The following is a 19,055-nucleotide window of genomic DNA, read 5'->3' as shown; positions in this document are numbered from 1 at the left end:
GCAAAGACGTGTGAGGACACATCTGTATGTTCTCTGTACTTGTCCTGAATTGTCATCGGCTGTAAGTCCGTTTTCTTGTTTTCTTTTTGGTTTATGTACTGTGTAATTGGCGCTGCGGAACCCTTGTGGCGCCATATAAATAAATAATAAGTGATTGGTGTCATTTAGTTATGTGGAAAATTGTTAAGACAACATTTTTACCAAGAAAACCCCCTACACATTGTGTTGCCAAATCCTCATTTTATTGTTCATGTATTTTCTTTATAAAACGTTTCATGTTCTCCATCTTTTACTGACGTTATTTCATCTCTGTGGCCGGGACCAGCTTGTGCTGCTGCTTCTTCACTTTCTTCCTATGAACAGTAAAGAACCATGGGATAAGGTGAAGGTAGATACGTAATATATTATACCCCATCGTACACTTACCGGCAGAGTCAGCCACAGTACTTACCAAGCGGCTGTAACCCCCAGTTTAACACCTGGAGCTATTCAATTATTAGGCAATCTCCGTGCGCGGCTAATGACCGTTATCCCACAGATTCTCTAAGTGCCCAGAGTGTCTGTATCAGAGGAGGCATCTATTGTGCAATTCTCCTTTTATGGAATCAGGAATTTAGGACACAAATCTTAATCGCACATGAGATGTGACCTTGGAACCCGACCCTTCCAGGAGCCGTCTACTGGTTAGTAATGTTCCTGTGCCGGTATCGGGTGATGGCGCTATTGATTGTATCGGTGTGTATCCAGCTTCAGACACAATACAATCATCCATAATACTTGATCAATTAAACAAATGAAATATTAATACAGAACAATATCCTTCTCAGTACTAGTCACAGAGTAACACTATGGCCACCAGGATGGAAGACTTACCTTGTGTCACCTCACAAATCAGAACCATGAAATGTCCTATATCTCCAGTATGTGCTCAGTGTCACTGACACGTCTAAGGAGCAAGTCATGCACTTTATAATTAATGGCTGGAAGTGGGTATTAGATACTGAACCGATTTACAGGACGAGGCCAGGGTACAAGTCACCTCAGATCACCACCGAGGACAGGAAGAGACAACACAGTCCATCCCTTCTCCACTTCACAATCATCCAAGAGAAGCTGGAAACCATTTCATGCTCCACTATGTGTCATCAGAACTTCATCAGGGGGATATACAGTATATGAGGGAGATATATATATATAAGGGAGATATACAGTATATGAGGGGTATATATATCAGGGGGATATATATGAGGGAGATATACACTGCTCAAAAAAATAAAGGGAACACTTAAACAACACAATGTAACTCCAAGTCAATCACACTTCTGTGAAATCGAACTGTCCACTTAGGAAGCAACACTGATTGACAATCAATTTCACATGCTGTTGTGCAAATGGAATAGACAACAGGTGGAAATTATAGGCAATTAGCAAGACACCCCCAATAAAGGAGTTGTTCTGCAGGTGGTGACCACAGACCACTTCTCAGCTCCTATGCTTTCTGGCTGATGTTTTGGTCACTTTTGAAAGCTGGCGGTGCTTTCACTCTAGTGGTAGCATGAGAAGGAGTCTACAACCCACACAAGTGGCTCAGGTAGTGCAGCTCATCCAGGATGGCACATCAATGCGAGCTGTGGCAAGAAGGTTTGCTGTGTCTGTCAGAGTAGTGTCCAGAGCATGGAGGCGCTACCAGGAGACAGGCCAGTACATCAGGAGACGTGGAGGAGGCCGTAGGATGGCAACAACCCAGCAGCAGGACCGCTACCTCCGTCTTTATGCAAGGAGGAACAGGAGGAGCACTGCCAGAGCCTGCAAAATGACCTCCAGCAAGCCACAAATGTGCATGTGTCTACTCAAATGATCAGAAACAGACTCCATGAGGGTGGTATGAGGGCCCGACGTCCACAGGTGGGGGTTGTGCTTACAGCCCAACACCGTGCAGGACGTTTGGCATTTGCCAGAGAACACCAAGATTGGCAAATTCGCCACTGGCGCCCTGTGCTCTTCACAGATGAAAGCAGGTTCTCACTGAGCACATGTGACAGATGTGACAGAGTCTGGAGACGACAAGGAGAACGTTCTGCTGCCTGCAACATCCTCCAGCATGACCGGTTTGGCAGTGGGTCAGTAATGCTGTGGGGTGGCATTTCTTTGGGGGGCCGCACAGCCCTCCATGTGCTCGCCAGAGGTAGCCTGACTGCCATTAGGTACTGAGATGAGATCCTCAGACCCCTTGTGAGACCATATGCTGGTGCAGTTGGCCCTGGGTTCTTCCTAATGCAAGACAATGCTAGACTTCATGTGGCTGGAGTGTGTCAGCAGTTCCTGCAAGACGAAGGCATTGATGCTATGGACTGGCCGCCCGTTCCCCAGACCTGAATCCAATTGAGTACATCTGGGACATCATGTCTCGCTCCATCCACCAACACCACGTTGCACCACAGACTGTCCAGGAGTTGGCGGATGCTTTAGTCCAGGTCTGAGAGGAGATCCCTCAGGAGACCATCCGCCACCTCATCAGGAGCATGCCCAGGCGTTGTAGGAAGGTCATACAGGCACGTGGAGGCCACACACACTACTGAGCCTCATTTTGACTTGTTTTAAGGACATTACATCAAAGTTGGATTAGCCTGTAGTGTGTTTACCCACTTTCATTTTGAGTGTGACTCCAAATCCAGACCTCCATGGGTTAATAAATTTGATTTCCATTGATAATTTTTGTGTGATTTTGTTGTCAGCACATTCAACTATGTAAAGAACAAAGTATTTAATAAGAATATTCCATTCACTCAGATCTAGGATGTGTTATTTTAGTGTTCCCTTTATTTTTTTGAGCAGTGTGTGTGTGTGTATATATATATATATATATATATATATATAAGAAATATATCAGGGGATATAATATATATATATATAGGAGAAATATATCAGGGGGATATAATATATATATAGGAGAAATATATCAGGGGGATATATATATATATATATATGGGAGATATATATCAGGGGATGTCTATGAGGGAGATACTGTATATATCAAAGGGAGATATATATCGGGGATATAATAGGGAGGTATATATGAGGGGGATATATATGAGGGAGATAGGACAGAGATATATAACGGGGATATATATGAGGGAGATATATATCAGGGGATATACTGTATATCAGGGGGATATATATGAGGGGGATATACAGTATATCGGGATATCTATCAGGGGGATATATATTAGGTGGGGATATATATATCAGAGGATATACTGTATATGAGGGAGAAATATATATCTCACTCATATATATCCCCCTAATATATTTCTCCCTCATATATACCCCCCTGATATGTATCTCATATATATCCCCGATATACAGTATATCCCCTGATATATATCTCCCTCATATATATATCTCTGTCCTATCTCCCTGATATATATCTCCCTCATATATACCCCCATTATATATATCCCCCTCATATATACCCCCCTGATATATATCTCACTCATATATATCCCCCTAATATATCAGGGGGGGTATATATGAGGGGGATATATATATAATGTGGGTATATATGAGGGAGATATATATCAGGGAGATAGGACAGATATATATATGAGCGAGATATATATCAGGGGGGTATATATGAGGGAGATATATATCAGGGGATATATATAATGGGGGTATATATGAGGGAGATATATATCAGGGAGATAGGACAGATATATATATGAGGGAGATATATCAGGGGGGTATATATGAGGGAGATATATATCAGGGGGGTATATATGAGGGAGATATAGATCAGGGGATATATATTAGGGGGATATATATCAGGGGGGTATATATGAGGGAGATATATATCAGGGGGGTCTATATGATGGAGATATATATCAGGGGATATATATGAGGGGGGTATATATGAGGGAGATATATATCAGGGGGTATATATGAGGGAGATATATATCAGGGGATATATATTAGGGGGATATATATGAGGGAGATATATATCAGGGGGGTATATATGAGGGAGATATATATCAGGGGATATATATAATGGGGGTATATATGAGAGAGATATATATCAGGGAGATAGGACAGAGATATATATGAGGGAGATATATATCAGGGGGGTATATATGAGGGAGATATATATCGGGGGTATATATGAGGGAGATATATATCAGGGGATATATATTAGGGGGATATATATGAGGGAGATATATATCAGGGGGGTATATATGAGGGAGATATATATCAGGGGGGTATATATGAGGGAGATATATATGAGGGGATATATATTAGGGGGATATATATGAGGGAGATATATATCACGGGGATACTGTATATATGAGGGAGATATATATGAGGGGGATATATATCAGGGGATATACTGTATATCGGGGGTATATATGAGGGAGATATATCAGGGGATATATATTAGGGGGATATATATGAGGGAGATATATATCAGGGGATATACTGTATATCGGGGATATATATGAGGGAGATATATATTAGGGGGATATATATGAGGGAGATATATATCAGGGGGTATATATGAGGGAGATATATATCAGGGGATATACTGTATATCGGGGATATATATGAGGGAGATATATATCAGGGGGGTATATATGAGGGAGATATATATGAGGGGATATATATGAGGGAGATATATATCAGGGAGATAGGACAGAGATATATATGAGGGTAATGTATATCAGGGGATATACTGTATATCGGGGATATATATGAGGGAGATATATATCAGGGGGTATATATGAGGGAGATATATATCGGGGGTATATATGAGGGAGATATATCAGGGGATATATATTAGGGGGATATATATGAGGGAGATATATATCAGGGGATATACTGTATATCGGGGATATATATGAGGGAGATATATATTAGGGGGATATATATGAGGGAGATATATATCAGGGGGTATATATGAGGGAGATATATATCAGGGGATATACTGTATATCGGGGATATATATGAGGGAGATATGTATCAGGGGGGTATATATGAGGGAGATATATATCGGGGGTATATATGAGGGGGATATATATGAGGGAGATACATATCACGGGGATACTGTATATATGAGGGAGATATATATGAGGGGGATATATACAGTGGTGTATCTACCCATTGGCCAGGATGGTACTCGCCAGGGTCGCTAGCTGAGGAGGGGGCGCCGGCCGGCAGTGCCACCCTCGGCAGCCGGGTGGAATGACTTAGTAGTGGCATAGTCTGGGCTGGAGGATCTCACAGTAGGCAGGAGCAGGCGCCGCTGTTCAGTACGCAATGCACTAGTGACGAACGTGAAAGTAAACTACAGTTCCCAGCAGCCCTTGCTGTCGGAAGCTGCTGGCATAAGGGTTGATTCTATATTGGAGTGGGAGAAGGGACCTTCTGACGTACCTAGGGGAGGAGACACGTCACCAGGGGGAGGAGCTACGACCGAACAGGGTACCCGAAAAGTACCCTCGCAGGCTCGCTTCGCTCGTCGCCTGATTACTAAAGGTAATAGTTGGTGGCGTGGATAGTAGCGGAACTATCCCGCTGGCCTAGCTCCTCCCCCTTGTGTTGTGGCTCCTCCCCCTGATGGAAAAGGTCCCTTAGGCCACTTGGATCTAGCATCAACCATTCAGGGGGGGAGACTATATGCAGTGAGGGGAGAGGACTATAGGCAGGGAGGCAGGGACATGCGGGGAGGTAAATAGCTCAGAAGACACTGGCTAGTACCAGAGCCAGATTTACACACAATATATGATCCAAAGCGTACATCTGGCCATTTTACACAGGTGCAGAAGTATTTACATGTGGGCATTATACACAGGTGCAGCGGTATATACATGTGGGAATTATACACAGGTGCAGCGGTATATACATGTGGGCATTATACACAGGTACAGCGGTATATACATGTGGGCATTATACACAGGTGCAGCGGTATATACACGTGGGCGTTATACACAAGTGCAGCAGTATATACATGTGGGCATTATACACAGGTGCAGCGGTATATACATGTGGGCATTATACACAGGTGCAGCAGTATTTACATGTGGGCATTATACACAGGTGCAGCGGTATATACATGTGGGAATTATACACAGGTGCAGCGGTATATACATGTGGGCATTATACACAGGTGCAGCGGTATATACATGTGGGCGTTATACACAAGTGCAGCGGTATATACATGTGGGCATTATACACAGGTGCAGCGGTATATACATGTGGGAATTATACACAGGTGCAGCGGTATATACATGTGGGCATTATACACAGGTACAGCGGTATATACATGTGGGCATTATACACAGGTGCAGCGGTATATACACGTGGGCGTTATACACAAGTGCAGCGGTATATACATGTGGGCATTATACACAGGTGCAGCGGTATATACATGTGGGCATTATACACAGGTGCAGCAGTATTTACATGTGGGCATTATACACAGGTGCAGCGGTATATACATGTGGGAATTATACACAGGTGCAGCGGTATATACATGTGGGCATTATACACAGGTGCAGCGGTATATACATGTGGGCGTTATACACAAGTGCAGCGGTATATACATGTGGGCATTATACACAGGTGCAGCGGTATATACATGTGGGAATTATACACAGGTGCAGCGGTATATACATGTGGGCATTATACACAGGTGCAGCAGTATTTACATGTGGGCATTATACACAGATGCAGCGGTATATACATGTGGGAATTATACACAGGTGCAGCGGTATATACATGTGGGCATTATACACAGGTGCAGCGGTATATACATGTGGGCGTTATACACAAGTGCAGCGGTATATACATGTGGGCATTATACACAGGTGCAGCGGTATATACATGTGGGAATTATACACAGGTGCAGCGGTATATACATGTGGGCATTATACACAGGTGCAGCGGTATATACATGTGGGCGTTATACACAAGTGCAGCGGTATATACATGTGGGCATTATACACAGGTGCAGCGGTATATACATGTGGGCATTATACACAGGTGCAGCGGTATATACATGTGGCATTATACACAGGTGCAGCGGTATATACATGTGGGCGTTATACACAGGTGCAGCAGTATATACATGTGGCCATTATACACAGGTGCAGCGGTATATACATGTGGGCATTATACACAGGTGCAGTGGTATATACATGTGGGCATTATACACAGATGCAGCGGTATATACATCTGGCCATTATACACAGGCGCAGCGGTATATACATGTAGGCCGTTATACACAGGCGCAGCGATATATACATGGGGGCGTTATACACAGGTGCAGCGGTAGATACATGTGGACATTATACACAGGTGCAGCGGTATACACATGTGGGCGTTATACACAGGTGCAGCAGTATATACATGTGGGCATTATACACAGGTGCAGCGGTATATACATGTGGGCATTATACACAGGTGCAGCAGTATATACATGTGGGTGTTATACAGAGGTGCAGCGGTATATACATGTGGGCATTATACACAGGTGCAGCGGTATATACATGTGGGCGTTATACACAGGTGCAGCAGTATATACATGTGGCCATTATACACAGGTGCAGCGATATATACATGTGGGCATTATACACAGGTGCAGCGGTATATACATGTGGGCATTATACACAGACGCAGCGGTATATACATCTGGGCATTATACACAGGTGCATCGGTATATACATGTGGGCATTATACACAGGTGCAGCGGTATATACATGTGGGCATTATACACAGGTGCAGGGGGAGGAGACTCTGTGCTGGGAGGGGAGAGGACTATATGCTGGGAGGAGGATGGATGCTATGTGCTGTGAGCGGGATGGAGACTATGGCTATGTGTTGGCAGGAGGAGGGGACTACGGCTATGGGAGGGGAGAGCAGGGCCGTAACTACGCGTGTGCCAAGGGGGCTTGGCACACAGCGCAGTTGCCCTGAGGGCGCAACGGCCAGCGGCATGTAATGAGTCAAATTGACTCATTACATGCCGCCGAAGTCTGCGCCGTGCGCCCCGCTGTGTAGGGAGAAGAGGACCAGCGCCGGGCAGCGGAGAGAAGAAGGAGGAAGGAGGGGGAGCAGTGAGCCGCAGCAGCGCTATTTGATTGGTAGTAAGCGCCGCTGCAGCATCCCCCTCTCCTCCTGTATTGGCTGCCCGGCGCTGCTAAGGATGCTGGGATGCGGTTCCCCAGCATCCACAGCAGCGCCAGGCAACCAATACAGGAGGAGAGGGGGATGCTGCAGCGGCGCTTACTACCAATCAAATAGCGCTGCTGCGGCTCCCTGCTCCTCCTCCTCCTTCTCACCTCACACAGCCTGCACCGAGAGGGAGCTGCACGAGGAGCCTGTCAGCGGGGAGAAGGTAAGTATGTCTCTCTCTCTCTCTCTCTCTCTCTCGGACACCGTCTGCCGCAATGTGTAAAATGGGGTCTCGTCTGCCGCAATGTGTAAAATGGGGTCTCGTCTGCCGCAATGTGTAAAATGGGGTCTCGTCTGCCGCAATGTGTAAAATGGGGTCCCGGCTGCCGCAATGTGTAAAATGGGGTCTCGTCTGCCGCAATGTGTATAATGGGGTCCCGGCTGCCGCAATGTGTAAAAAGGGGTCCCGGCTGCCGCAATGTGTAAAATGGGGTCCCGTCTGCCGCAATGTGTAAAAAGGGGTCCTGGATGCCGCAATGTGTAAAAATGGGGACTGGCTGCCGCAATGTGTAAAAAGGGGGACTGGATGCCGCAATGTGTAAAGAGGGGGACTGGCTGCCGCAATGTGTAAAAATGGGGACTGGCTGCCGTAATGTGTAAAAAGGGGGCCTGGATGCCGCAATGTGTAAAAAGGGGGCCTGGCTGCCGCAATGTGTAAAAATGGGGACTGGCTGCCGTAATGTGTAAAAAGGGGGACTGGATGCCGCAATGTGTAAAAAGGGGGCCTGGCTGCCGCAATGTGTAAAAAGGGGGACTGGCTGCCGCAATGTGTAAAAAGGGGGACTGGCTGCTGTAATGTGTAAAAAGGGGGACGCTGTCTATTGTAATGTATAAAAGGGGCGCTACTGTGCAGCGTAATTTGAATAATGTAGACTACTGTGCACCGTAGTATGAATTGCTATTATTTTGTGGCCACGCCCCTTCCCCATTAAGCCACGCCCCTATAAATTTTTTGGTCGCCTACGGCGCGCACTGCCCCTATCTTACATTGGGGGGGGGGGGGGGCCACTATCATTTCTTGCACACAGCGCTAAAATGCCTAGTTACGGCACTGGGGGAGAGGACTATATGCAGGGGGAGGAGACTCTGTACTGGGCGGGGAGAGGACTATATGCAGGGGGAGGAGACTGTGCTGGGTGGGGAGGGGACTCTATGCTAGGAGGGGAGAGGACTATATGCAGGGGGAGGACACTGCGCTGGGCGGGGAGAGGACTATGTGCTGGGAGGAGGATGGATGCTACGGCTATGTGCTGGGAGGGGGACTATGGCTATGTGCTGGGAGGGGGATGGGGACTATGGCTATGTGCTGGGAGGGGGAGGGGGACTACGGCTATGTGCTGGGAGAGGGATCAGGACTATGGCTATGTGCTGGGAGGGGGATGGGGACTATGGCTATGTGCTGGGAGGGGGTGGGGACTATGGCTATGTGCTGGGAGGGGGATGGGGACTATGGCTATGTGCTGAGAGGGGGACTATGGCTATGTGCTGGGAGGGGGAGGGGGACTACGGCTATGTGCTGGGAGAGGGATCAGGACTATGGCTATGTGCTGGGAGGGGGATGGGGACTATGGCTATGTGCTGGGAGGGGGTGGGGACTATGGCTATGTGCTGGGAGGGGGATGGGGACTATGGCTATGTGCTGGGAGGGGGAGGGGGACTACGGCTATGTGCTGGGAGAGGGATCAGGACTATGGCTATGTGCTGGGAGGGGGATGGGGACTATGGCTATGTGCTGGGAGGGGGTGGGGTCTATGGCTATGTGCTGGGAGGGGGAGGGGGACTACAGCTATGTGCTGGGAGGGAGTGGGGACTATGGCTATGTGCTGGGAGGGGGAGGGGGACTACAGCTATGTGCTGGGAGGGGGAGGGAGACTACGGCTATGTGCTGGGAGGGGGTGGGGACTACGGCTATGTGCTGGGAGGGGGTGGGGACTACGGCTATGTGCTGGGAGGGGGTGGGGACTACGGCTATGTGCTGGGAGGAGGAGGGGGACTACGGCTATGTGCTGGGAGGGGGATGGGGACTACTGCTATGTGCTGGGAGGGGGTGGGGACTACGGCTATGTGCTGGGAGGAGGAGGGGGACTACAGCTATGTGCTGGGAGGGGGAGGGAGACTACGGCTATGTGCTGGGAGGGGGTGGGGACTACGGCTATGTGCTGGGAGGGGGTGGGGACTACGGCTATGTGCTGGGAGGGGGTGGGGACTACGGCTATGTGCTGGGAGGAGGAGGGGGACTACGGCTATGTGCTGGGAGGGGGATGGGGACTACTGCTATGTGCTGGGAGGGGGTGGGGACTACGGCTATGTGCTGGGAGGAGGAGGGGGACTACAGCTATGTGCTGGGAGGGGGTGGGGACTACGGCTATGTGCTGGGAGGGGGTGGGGACTACGGCTATGTGCTGGGAGGAGGAGGGGGACTACGGCTATGTGCTGGGAGGGGGATGGGGACTACTGCTATGTGCTGGGAGGGGGTGGGGACTACGGCTATGTGCTGGGAGGAGGAGGGGGACTACGGCTATGTGCTGGGAGGGGGATGGGGACTACGGCTATGTGCTGGGAGGGGGTGGGGACTACGGCTATGTGCTGGGAGGGGGTGGGGACTACGGCTATGTGCTGGGAGGGGGTGGGGACTATGGCTATGTGCTGGGAGGGGGATGGGGACTACGGCTATGTGCTGGGAGGGGGATGGGGACTACGGCTATGTGCTGGGAGGGGGATGGGGACTACGGCTATGTGCTGGGAGGGGGTGGGGACTACAGCTATGTGCTGGGAGGGGGTGGGGACTATGGCTATGTGCTAGGAAGAGGAGGGGGACTACGGCTATGTGCTGGGAGGGGGATGGGGACTACTGTTATGTGCTGGGAGGGGGTGGGGACTACGGCTATGTGCTGGGAGGAGGATGGGGACTACGGCTATGTGCTGGGAGGGGGATGGGGACTACGGCTATGTGCTGGGAGGGGGATGGGGACTACGGCTATGTGCTGGGAGGAGGTGGGGACTACAGCTATGTGCTGGGAGGGGGTGGGGACTACAGCTATGTGCTGGGAGGGGGTGGGGACTACAGTTATGTGCTGGGGACATAGCTGTAGTCCCCTGTGGTCAGGATGGTGCTCACCAGGTGCACTGGCCGAGGAGGGGGCGCTGCTTGGGGGTGTCACCCTTGGCCAGGCAGTGGAATCACTTAGTAGTGGCAGTGCCAGGGCTGGTGGGTCGCACAGCAGCCAAGAGCTGGCGCCGGTGTTCGGCGCCACAATGCACCACAGTGAAGAAACACAAAATAAACTACTAGAATGCTATTCTTAATATATCACTACATCACCACTACTAGGTAGCGCACAGAGATACCTTTTCACTGCCATTAATGTTTCATTATACCCCCTGACTGCGGGTGACATCGCTGGACAGTGCCCGTCCTTGGCCGTGACAGGGACTGCTGATATCTCCACAGTGTGACAAGGATTACTGTGTAGCATGATGTGTAAGGGGCACTAGTGTGTGACATAATGTGTATAAGGGGTACTACTGTGCAATGTTATTTGAATTGGGAGTACTATTGTGTGGTCATGCCCCTTTCCCACAAGATCATTCCCCTTTTTTGCACATGCACCTTCCCTATTTCAAATATGGGGGGTGGGCATGCCAGTCCCTTACTTTGCCAGGGGCGCCCGGTCCCCTAGATACACCTCTGCTACTCGCTAAAAAGTTTGGGCAGATAAAAAGAGGAGAGTGGTGCCTAAATTAGTAGTCAGGAATTATATCTGGCTATCTCCGCGTGACTTGAGGTTACGCATTCCATCTATGAACTTCGCTCCTCGCTACATTGGACCCTTCCCTGTGGAACATGTGATCAATTCTGTAACTTACAGGCTCAAGTTACCTCCTTACCTGAAAGTTTTTCCAACCTTTCATATTTCGCTCCTGAAGCCGTTAATATTAAACAAGTTTTGTAAAGTCCTTCCTCGTTTTCCAAAAGTTATAACGGATCAGGGTATTGAATTCGAGATCAAGAGGATCCTTGACTCCAGAGTAAGACATGGACATCTACAATATCTTCTGGACTGGAAGGGTTATGGTCCTGAGGAGCGTTCCTGGGAAAATTCTGCAGATGGATTCTGTCCAGTGGCCATCCCTAAAAGGGGGGGTAATGTCACGGTCCGGCGGGTCGGGCTCCGGGTGTGCCGGTACTTACCTGTCCGGATGCTCTGGCGCTGTCCCTCCGGTGGGGGTGCGGGGTGCTGGCGATAGGCACAACTGACAGGCATGTCTGGGAAGAGAGGTCTCAGAGGCAGCAACAAGTGTTGTGCAGCTTCCAGCTGCAGAGATCCGGGATGGGCGTCGCCATCTTGGGAGGGGTCAGTTGACCTAATTACCCAGAGACCTGCACGGGAAAACGGGCTGTAGGTATAAATCTGGGGATTTCTGGGTAAGAAATCACCAGTGCAACGTCTTTCACTCAGCTTTGTGTGTGCTAGTTACTCTGTGCTTTTCAGCATTGCATCTAAAGTATCAAGATTCCTGAGATTCACCTGGATACCTTCCATGCCTGCCAGTTCCCTGAAGCTCCTTCTCTCCCAGCGAGCCTCAGTACATTCCAGCTTTCAGTCTTCCTAATCTGGGAATCTGCCAGGCGTCCGCTTACGGGCAACCCGGTTCTGCTGATCCATCCGCTCTAACAAGTGACAGCTACAGCATCAATGGAACCTCTTGTTAAGGACCTATGAAAAAGACCTTTATTCAGCCTGCCCAGCTAATTCTGTTAAACCCATCGATACCGAACCTCAAACTGCAAGTCCGGATACACAAACCCCCACAGCCCTGACAGGGATGCAGTTAATACGACGCCGGAATCCCAGCAACAGTCAAAATGCCGGCGGTCAAAATTCCGACCTCCTCCCGGTATTCCCACTAGGGTGGTGGTCCAGACCACCACCCGAGGGGGAATATAATACAGAGCCCGAAGCGTGGCAAGCCTGTGAGGGCGCACGCTGTGCTCGATGTTGGGATTTTGACTGTCGGAATTCCAGCGTTGGTATTTCACCACCGGGATCCCACCTATCAGGAAATCCTACTGAATCTAATAAAAGAATAGATATTGAGGAATAGGAAAATATAGAAATAATCTAATACTTTACATCTTATTAAGTTCTAGAGAGTTATTTAAAATGGCCACAAATACTTATGTAGTTATATAAGATAAAATGGCTGCCGAACATTGGGCTATGTAGAGTAAGGGTGAGGAACATTAGCCAAGGTCAGGAAGGGTACGGCACATGCACAGGCCTTCATATGCCATGCAAGTTGACACACTGATGTATCTACAGATGTTGAGACAGATAAGAAGGACCATCTGGATGAGATAGATAAGAAGGACCACCTAGATGAGACAGATAAGAAGGACCACCTGGATGAGACAGATAAGAAGGACCACCTAGATGAGACAGATAAGACGGACCATCTGGATGAGATGGATATGAAGGACCATCTGGATGAGAGGGATATGAAGGACCACCTGGATGAGACCGAAAAGAAAAACCAAACTGTATGGATGAGTCTTGGTGACATCATCTGATAGAAAATAAATACGGAGGCAAAAGTTGAGTCTGGGGAGACTTAGGACTGGAGTTCTGGCGTGGCAGATGCTGTGACATGTAACTATAATGTCTTTTGTTGGCTGAGTTATTTTTTTCTCTGTAATGTATTTCTCTATTTGTACTCTTCATTATCTGATGTTAATGAATTTTTACTAATGAGTATAATATATAATTATTATCTAACTTTTGACTGGACATTGAAATATACAGTATTTCTGTTTGCTGTTTATTTGTCTAAGAGATTGACCATCATGTTTGAGAGTATGAGTCTGGGCCAGTCTTCACGGGGGACGGTTTCTGATAAGAGTATTACTTCGGTTAACACTTGAGGGAAGAATAGTCAGACCCAAGTCATGTAGTGAGAGAAGGAGGTGATTGACAAGGTTGTCTGGAATTTACATGAAAAGGGAGGTTTGTGTGAAATGTTCTAATTCTGAAAAGTAGTTCCTATCAAATAGGGATCTTATCAACATGCTATAGTACATATAGAACAAAAAATTCACACAGTCCCAGGATCGCAGCAACCACCATCCCAAGTTCATAAAAGAAATAGTAGTCTCACCTGGAGACAAGCAGGATAGAACAGTTTACAGACCTTCAATTTCAGGAACTCATCAAAGTATAGAGCAGCATGAGAGTAGTTATAGAGAGTAATAGATCCACCACCTCTAGGCAGGGCAAGAAAGCGATTGGAGGGGGGTTCAGCAGTGTGGACGCATACTGGGACTATGCCATAGAAGATCACATTTGATTCACGATAAATATAATTATTTTAGAGATGTGCGGCGGACACTTTTCAGGTTTTGTGTTTTGGTTTTGGATCTGGTTCTCCGCTTGTGTTTTGGATCTGGATTGGTTTTGCCAAAACCACCCTCTCGGGTAGTAGGACCAAACAAGAGATCAGTCCCATAGTATATGCCAAAAGGTGCCCTAGAATTTACATTTGGGACAATAATCAGTATCATGGCCACCAAATCTCATTAACTGCTCATGGATAAGGTAAGTCCTGTGCAGAATTATCAGTTTATGACCCTGGGTAGGGAAGACAAGGCCATTGACATACACATGTGCCCTTGGGGCAGAATACAACCAAACCTATTTAAAAAAAAACAGGGCCAAGCCCAAAGCACAGCATGCCCACCCACAGGAAGGTCCACTTCACTCCTTGGAACCAAAGGCTTTAGTGGCATCCCAAGATAAAATGACCAATGAAGAGTACTCCCAGTGCGAGACCTGAAAATGCACAATAAATATCTACAGAAGTGGATTGCTTGATATAAAACCTAACATTTTAGCATCCTTGTGGAGTAGGGAGACAGGTCGATATGAGTCATGGACCCTTGGATCCTTCCCAAGCTTGGATAATATAATCATAGCCTCAGGCAGAGGGAAATTAATTGACCTCGTTCAATCCAAAATATATATCTCCAATAGTTTGAGGTCATAAAATTATGTTTTTATAAAATTCTAAAGGATTACTTTTCAATTCAGGAGCTGTGCTCCCAGACATGGAGTGGAGGTAGCAGTTACAAGTGATATCGGGTCCTCGGGACTACAGGATACTGTAGACCAGTGGTTAAAATCCACAGGTGACCTGGAAAATTGGAACGGTCAGTGGTCTTTTGGGAATATGGTTAGGAACCATTGTTCTCGACGAATACAAGGATTTATAGAATGACAGGAAATTATCAGCAATGGCAAGGGATGGGGGGGGATAGTCTATACCACAGAGCCATCTACAACAATCAGTTCAGCTACGGCAGCAGTAGGTCTTTCAGCCTTGACTAGAGTAGCCAGATAACTACCAGGTCGGTCAGCAGCATAAGTGTACTGAGAGTGGGACACACACAAAAGTCAATGGCTAATCCTGGGCTGGAGATGGTCCTCCACTCTTTTTGAGAAGACAGCCAATGAATTCTAGAGGATTTACACCCATCACTCAAATAGGTCAGTTCCAGATCCTTATAGGTAGTTTCAAGATCCATCTCTCTCCTCCTATAAAAAACAGTTCAGCCACACATTATGTCAAAGTGCCTCATAAATTGGCTTTAAACAGTCCTAAAATAGGTGGAGAATGGTCCAAAATACCTTATGACTTATATTCAAACATATGTACCTGAAGGAGAGACCAGGACCATATATTCTCAAGGAGGAATGCTGAGTTTAGGAAAAGCAAGACTACTGATGCATTCCAGGATGTCTACCCAGCCCAAGTCTGCTACAAAATGAACAAACATCCCACCTCTCTGCATGATGGTACTAGGGAATTCATGCCACTTACTGTATCCATGTTTGGATCTAGAACATTTTTGAAGCCCCCCCAGTCAAAACTCAGGAGCACTAGGGGATAATAAGACAAACTCAGCTGTCCTCTTTGGCTCACCATGAGAGAAGGGCTGGGCAGGGCAATACAAGAAGGGGTATGGAGTTTATCTTTCAGTCAAGTAAAAATATCCACCCCTATGGTCAGTCTGAATAGAATGTATAGTTTTCCTAATAAGGACAGAGATCCCCCTGGGAGGAGGGAATATGGTGAGCATGATACTCTATGTGTAACCAATCCAGGACTTCCTAAATGAGAAGAGTTTGCCCCAAGTAAGTGTGTTACAGGCCTATGAACCAGTGTGTCACGCTGCTGCCGATGTCCTCTTTATGATTAATTGCACTTCGGAGTGCCCCCTTATCTATTTTGTTCTGAACTCTTTGTGCCCGAAGATGGATGAAGGAGTTTACAGAACCCACTGAGCTTGGAGCATCGTAGTATGCCAGGCTATACCTTTACTGAGGTAGATCATCACATTTGTGCATTGAATGTGTAATAATTATATTCAGCTTTACTGTAGGTGAAATAAAGTGGGGTTCACATAATATTATCATATGTGTGTGGACCATCTGTGCTCCTGATGTAATAGGAGCTGGGCCGGAGGTGTGATGAGGGTAATGCACATGGATGAGACAGGACCAGTGATGAAGTTACACCTCAGCCTGTTTCTGGGATTTCTCTGTACCCCGCTATGCCTGGGTGGAATTCTTGTGCTAATCTCATTTCTCAGACTTTGCTGATGCAGGATATGGGATAGTCCAGGAAAAACTGCAAGGTTCCTCCATTTGCATTTTAGAATGTATGCTCTTGGGAGCAGATGCCTACATAGGTAACTATGAACATTTCATTCAATATTTGCAGAATATCTCTTGAAAACACCAATTTTGGGGGGATACTCACAATTATTGCCCACATGTAAGAAGAAGGTACCATAGAAGGTATCGCCAATATCTGACTGCAGCCGTAGCCCCCAAAGGTTATATTGGGGGCTGATGTGCTGCCAGAGTTACCAAGCTCCGGAACGTGAAGATGGCATTAGCTGCTGATGCCGGTATGTGAAGATGGCATTAGCTGCTTACTCCGGAATGTGAAGATGGCATTAGCTGCTGACTCCGGAATGGGAAGATGGCATTAGCTGCTGATGCTGGTATGTGAAGATGGCATTAGCTGCTGATGCCGGTATGTGAAGATGGCATTAGCTGCTGACTCCGGAATGGGAAGATGGCATTAGCTGCTGACACCGGAATGTGAAGATGGCATTAGCTGCTGACTCCGGAATGGGAAGATGGCATTAGCTGCTGACTCCGGAATGGGAAGATGGCATTAGCTGCTGACTCCGGAATGGGAAGATGGCATTAGCTTCTGACTCCGGAATGTGAAGATGGCATTAGCTGCTGACACTGGAATGTGAAGATGGCATTAGCTGCTGACTCCGGAATGGGAAGATGGCATTAGCTGCTGACTCCGGAATGGGAAGATGGCATTAGCTGCTGACTCCGGAATGTGAAGATGGCATTAGCTTCTGACTCCGGAATGTGAAGATGGCATTAGCTGCTGACACTGGAATGTGAATATGGCATTAGCTGCTGACGCCGGTATGTGAATATGGCATTAGCTGCTGATGCCAGTATGTGAAGATGGCATTAGCTGCTGATGCCAGTATGTGAAGATGGCATTAGCTGCTGATGCCAGTATGTGAAGATGGCATTAGCTGCTGACGCAGGTGTGTGAAGATGGCATTAGCTGCTGATGCCAGTATGTGAAGATGGCATTAGCTGCTGATGCTGGTATGTGAAGATGGCATTAGCTGATGATGCCGGTATGTGAAGATGGCATTAGCTGCTGACTCCGGAATGTGAAGATGGCATTAGCTGCTGACTCCAGAATGTGAAGATGGCATTAGCTGCTGACTCCGGAATGTGAAGATGACATTAGCTGCTGACTCCGGAATGTGAAGAAGATGGCATTAGCTGCTGACTCCGGAATGTTAAGATGACATTAGCTGCTGACACCGGAATGTGAAGATGGCATTAGCTGCTGACTCCGGAATGTGTAGATGGCATTAGCTGCTGACTACGGAATGTGTAGATGGCATTAGCTGCTGACGCAGGTATGTGAAAATGGCATTAGCTGCTGATGCCGGTATGTGAAGATGGCATTAGCTGCTGACGCAGGTATGTGAAGATGGCATTAGCTGCTGACGCAGGTATGTGAAGATGGCATTAGCTGCTGACTCCAGAATGTGAAGATGACATTAGCTGCTGACTCCAGAATGTGAAGATGGCATTAGCTGCTGACTCCGGAATGTGAAGATGGCATTAGCTGCTGACACCGGAATGTGAAGATGGCATTAGCTGCTGACTCCGGAATGTGAAGATGGCATTAGCTGCTGATGCCGGTATGTGAAGATGGCATTAGCTGCTGATGCCGGTATGTGAAGATGGCATTAGCTGCTGACTCTGGAATGTGAAGATGGCATTAGCTGCTGACTCCGGAATGTGAAGATGGCATTAGCTGCTGACACTGGAATGTGGAGATGGCATTAGCTGCTGACTCCGGAATGGGAAGATGGCATTAGCTGCCAAGACTGGAATGTGTAGATGGCTTTAGCTGCTGTAGCCGGAATGTGAAGATGACATTAGCTGCTGACACCGGAATGTGAAGATGGCATTAGCTGCTGACTCCGGAATGGGAAGATGGCATTAGCTGCTGACTCCGGAATGGGAAGATGGCATTAGCTGCTGACTCCGGAATGGGAAGATGGCATTAGCTGCTGACTCCGGAATGTGAAGATGGCATTAGCTGCTGACTCCGGAATGGGAAGATGGCATTAGCTGCTGACTCCGGAATGGGAAGATGGCATTAGCTGCTGACTCTGGAATGGGAAGATGGCATTAGCTGCTGACTCCGGAATG

At 47.6% G+C, this 19,055-nt stretch overlaps 1 protein-coding gene across 1 annotated transcript in view; it reads right to left on the bottom strand.

Moving 5' to 3' along the window:
• Nucleotides 1–240: 240 nt before the first annotated feature.
• The window catches only part of LOC134932213 (inter-alpha-trypsin inhibitor-like), a 44,337-nt gene continuing 25,522 nt past the window's right edge, over nucleotides 241–19,055 (bottom strand). Inside the window, exon 6 of the mRNA XM_063926432.1 lies at nucleotides 241–353. Within this exon, the coding sequence (XP_063782502.1) occupies nucleotides 299–353 (55 nt within the window). The 3' untranslated portion in view covers nucleotides 241–298. The remainder of the gene's footprint in view (nucleotides 354–19,055) is intronic.

The sequence above is a fragment of the Pseudophryne corroboree genome, chromosome 1 (assembly GCF_028390025.1).
Source record: "Pseudophryne corroboree isolate aPseCor3 chromosome 1, aPseCor3.hap2, whole genome shotgun sequence".
Lineage (NCBI taxonomy): Eukaryota > Metazoa > Chordata > Amphibia > Anura > Myobatrachidae > Pseudophryne > Pseudophryne corroboree.
This window is presented reverse-complemented; position numbering and strand designations above follow the sequence as displayed.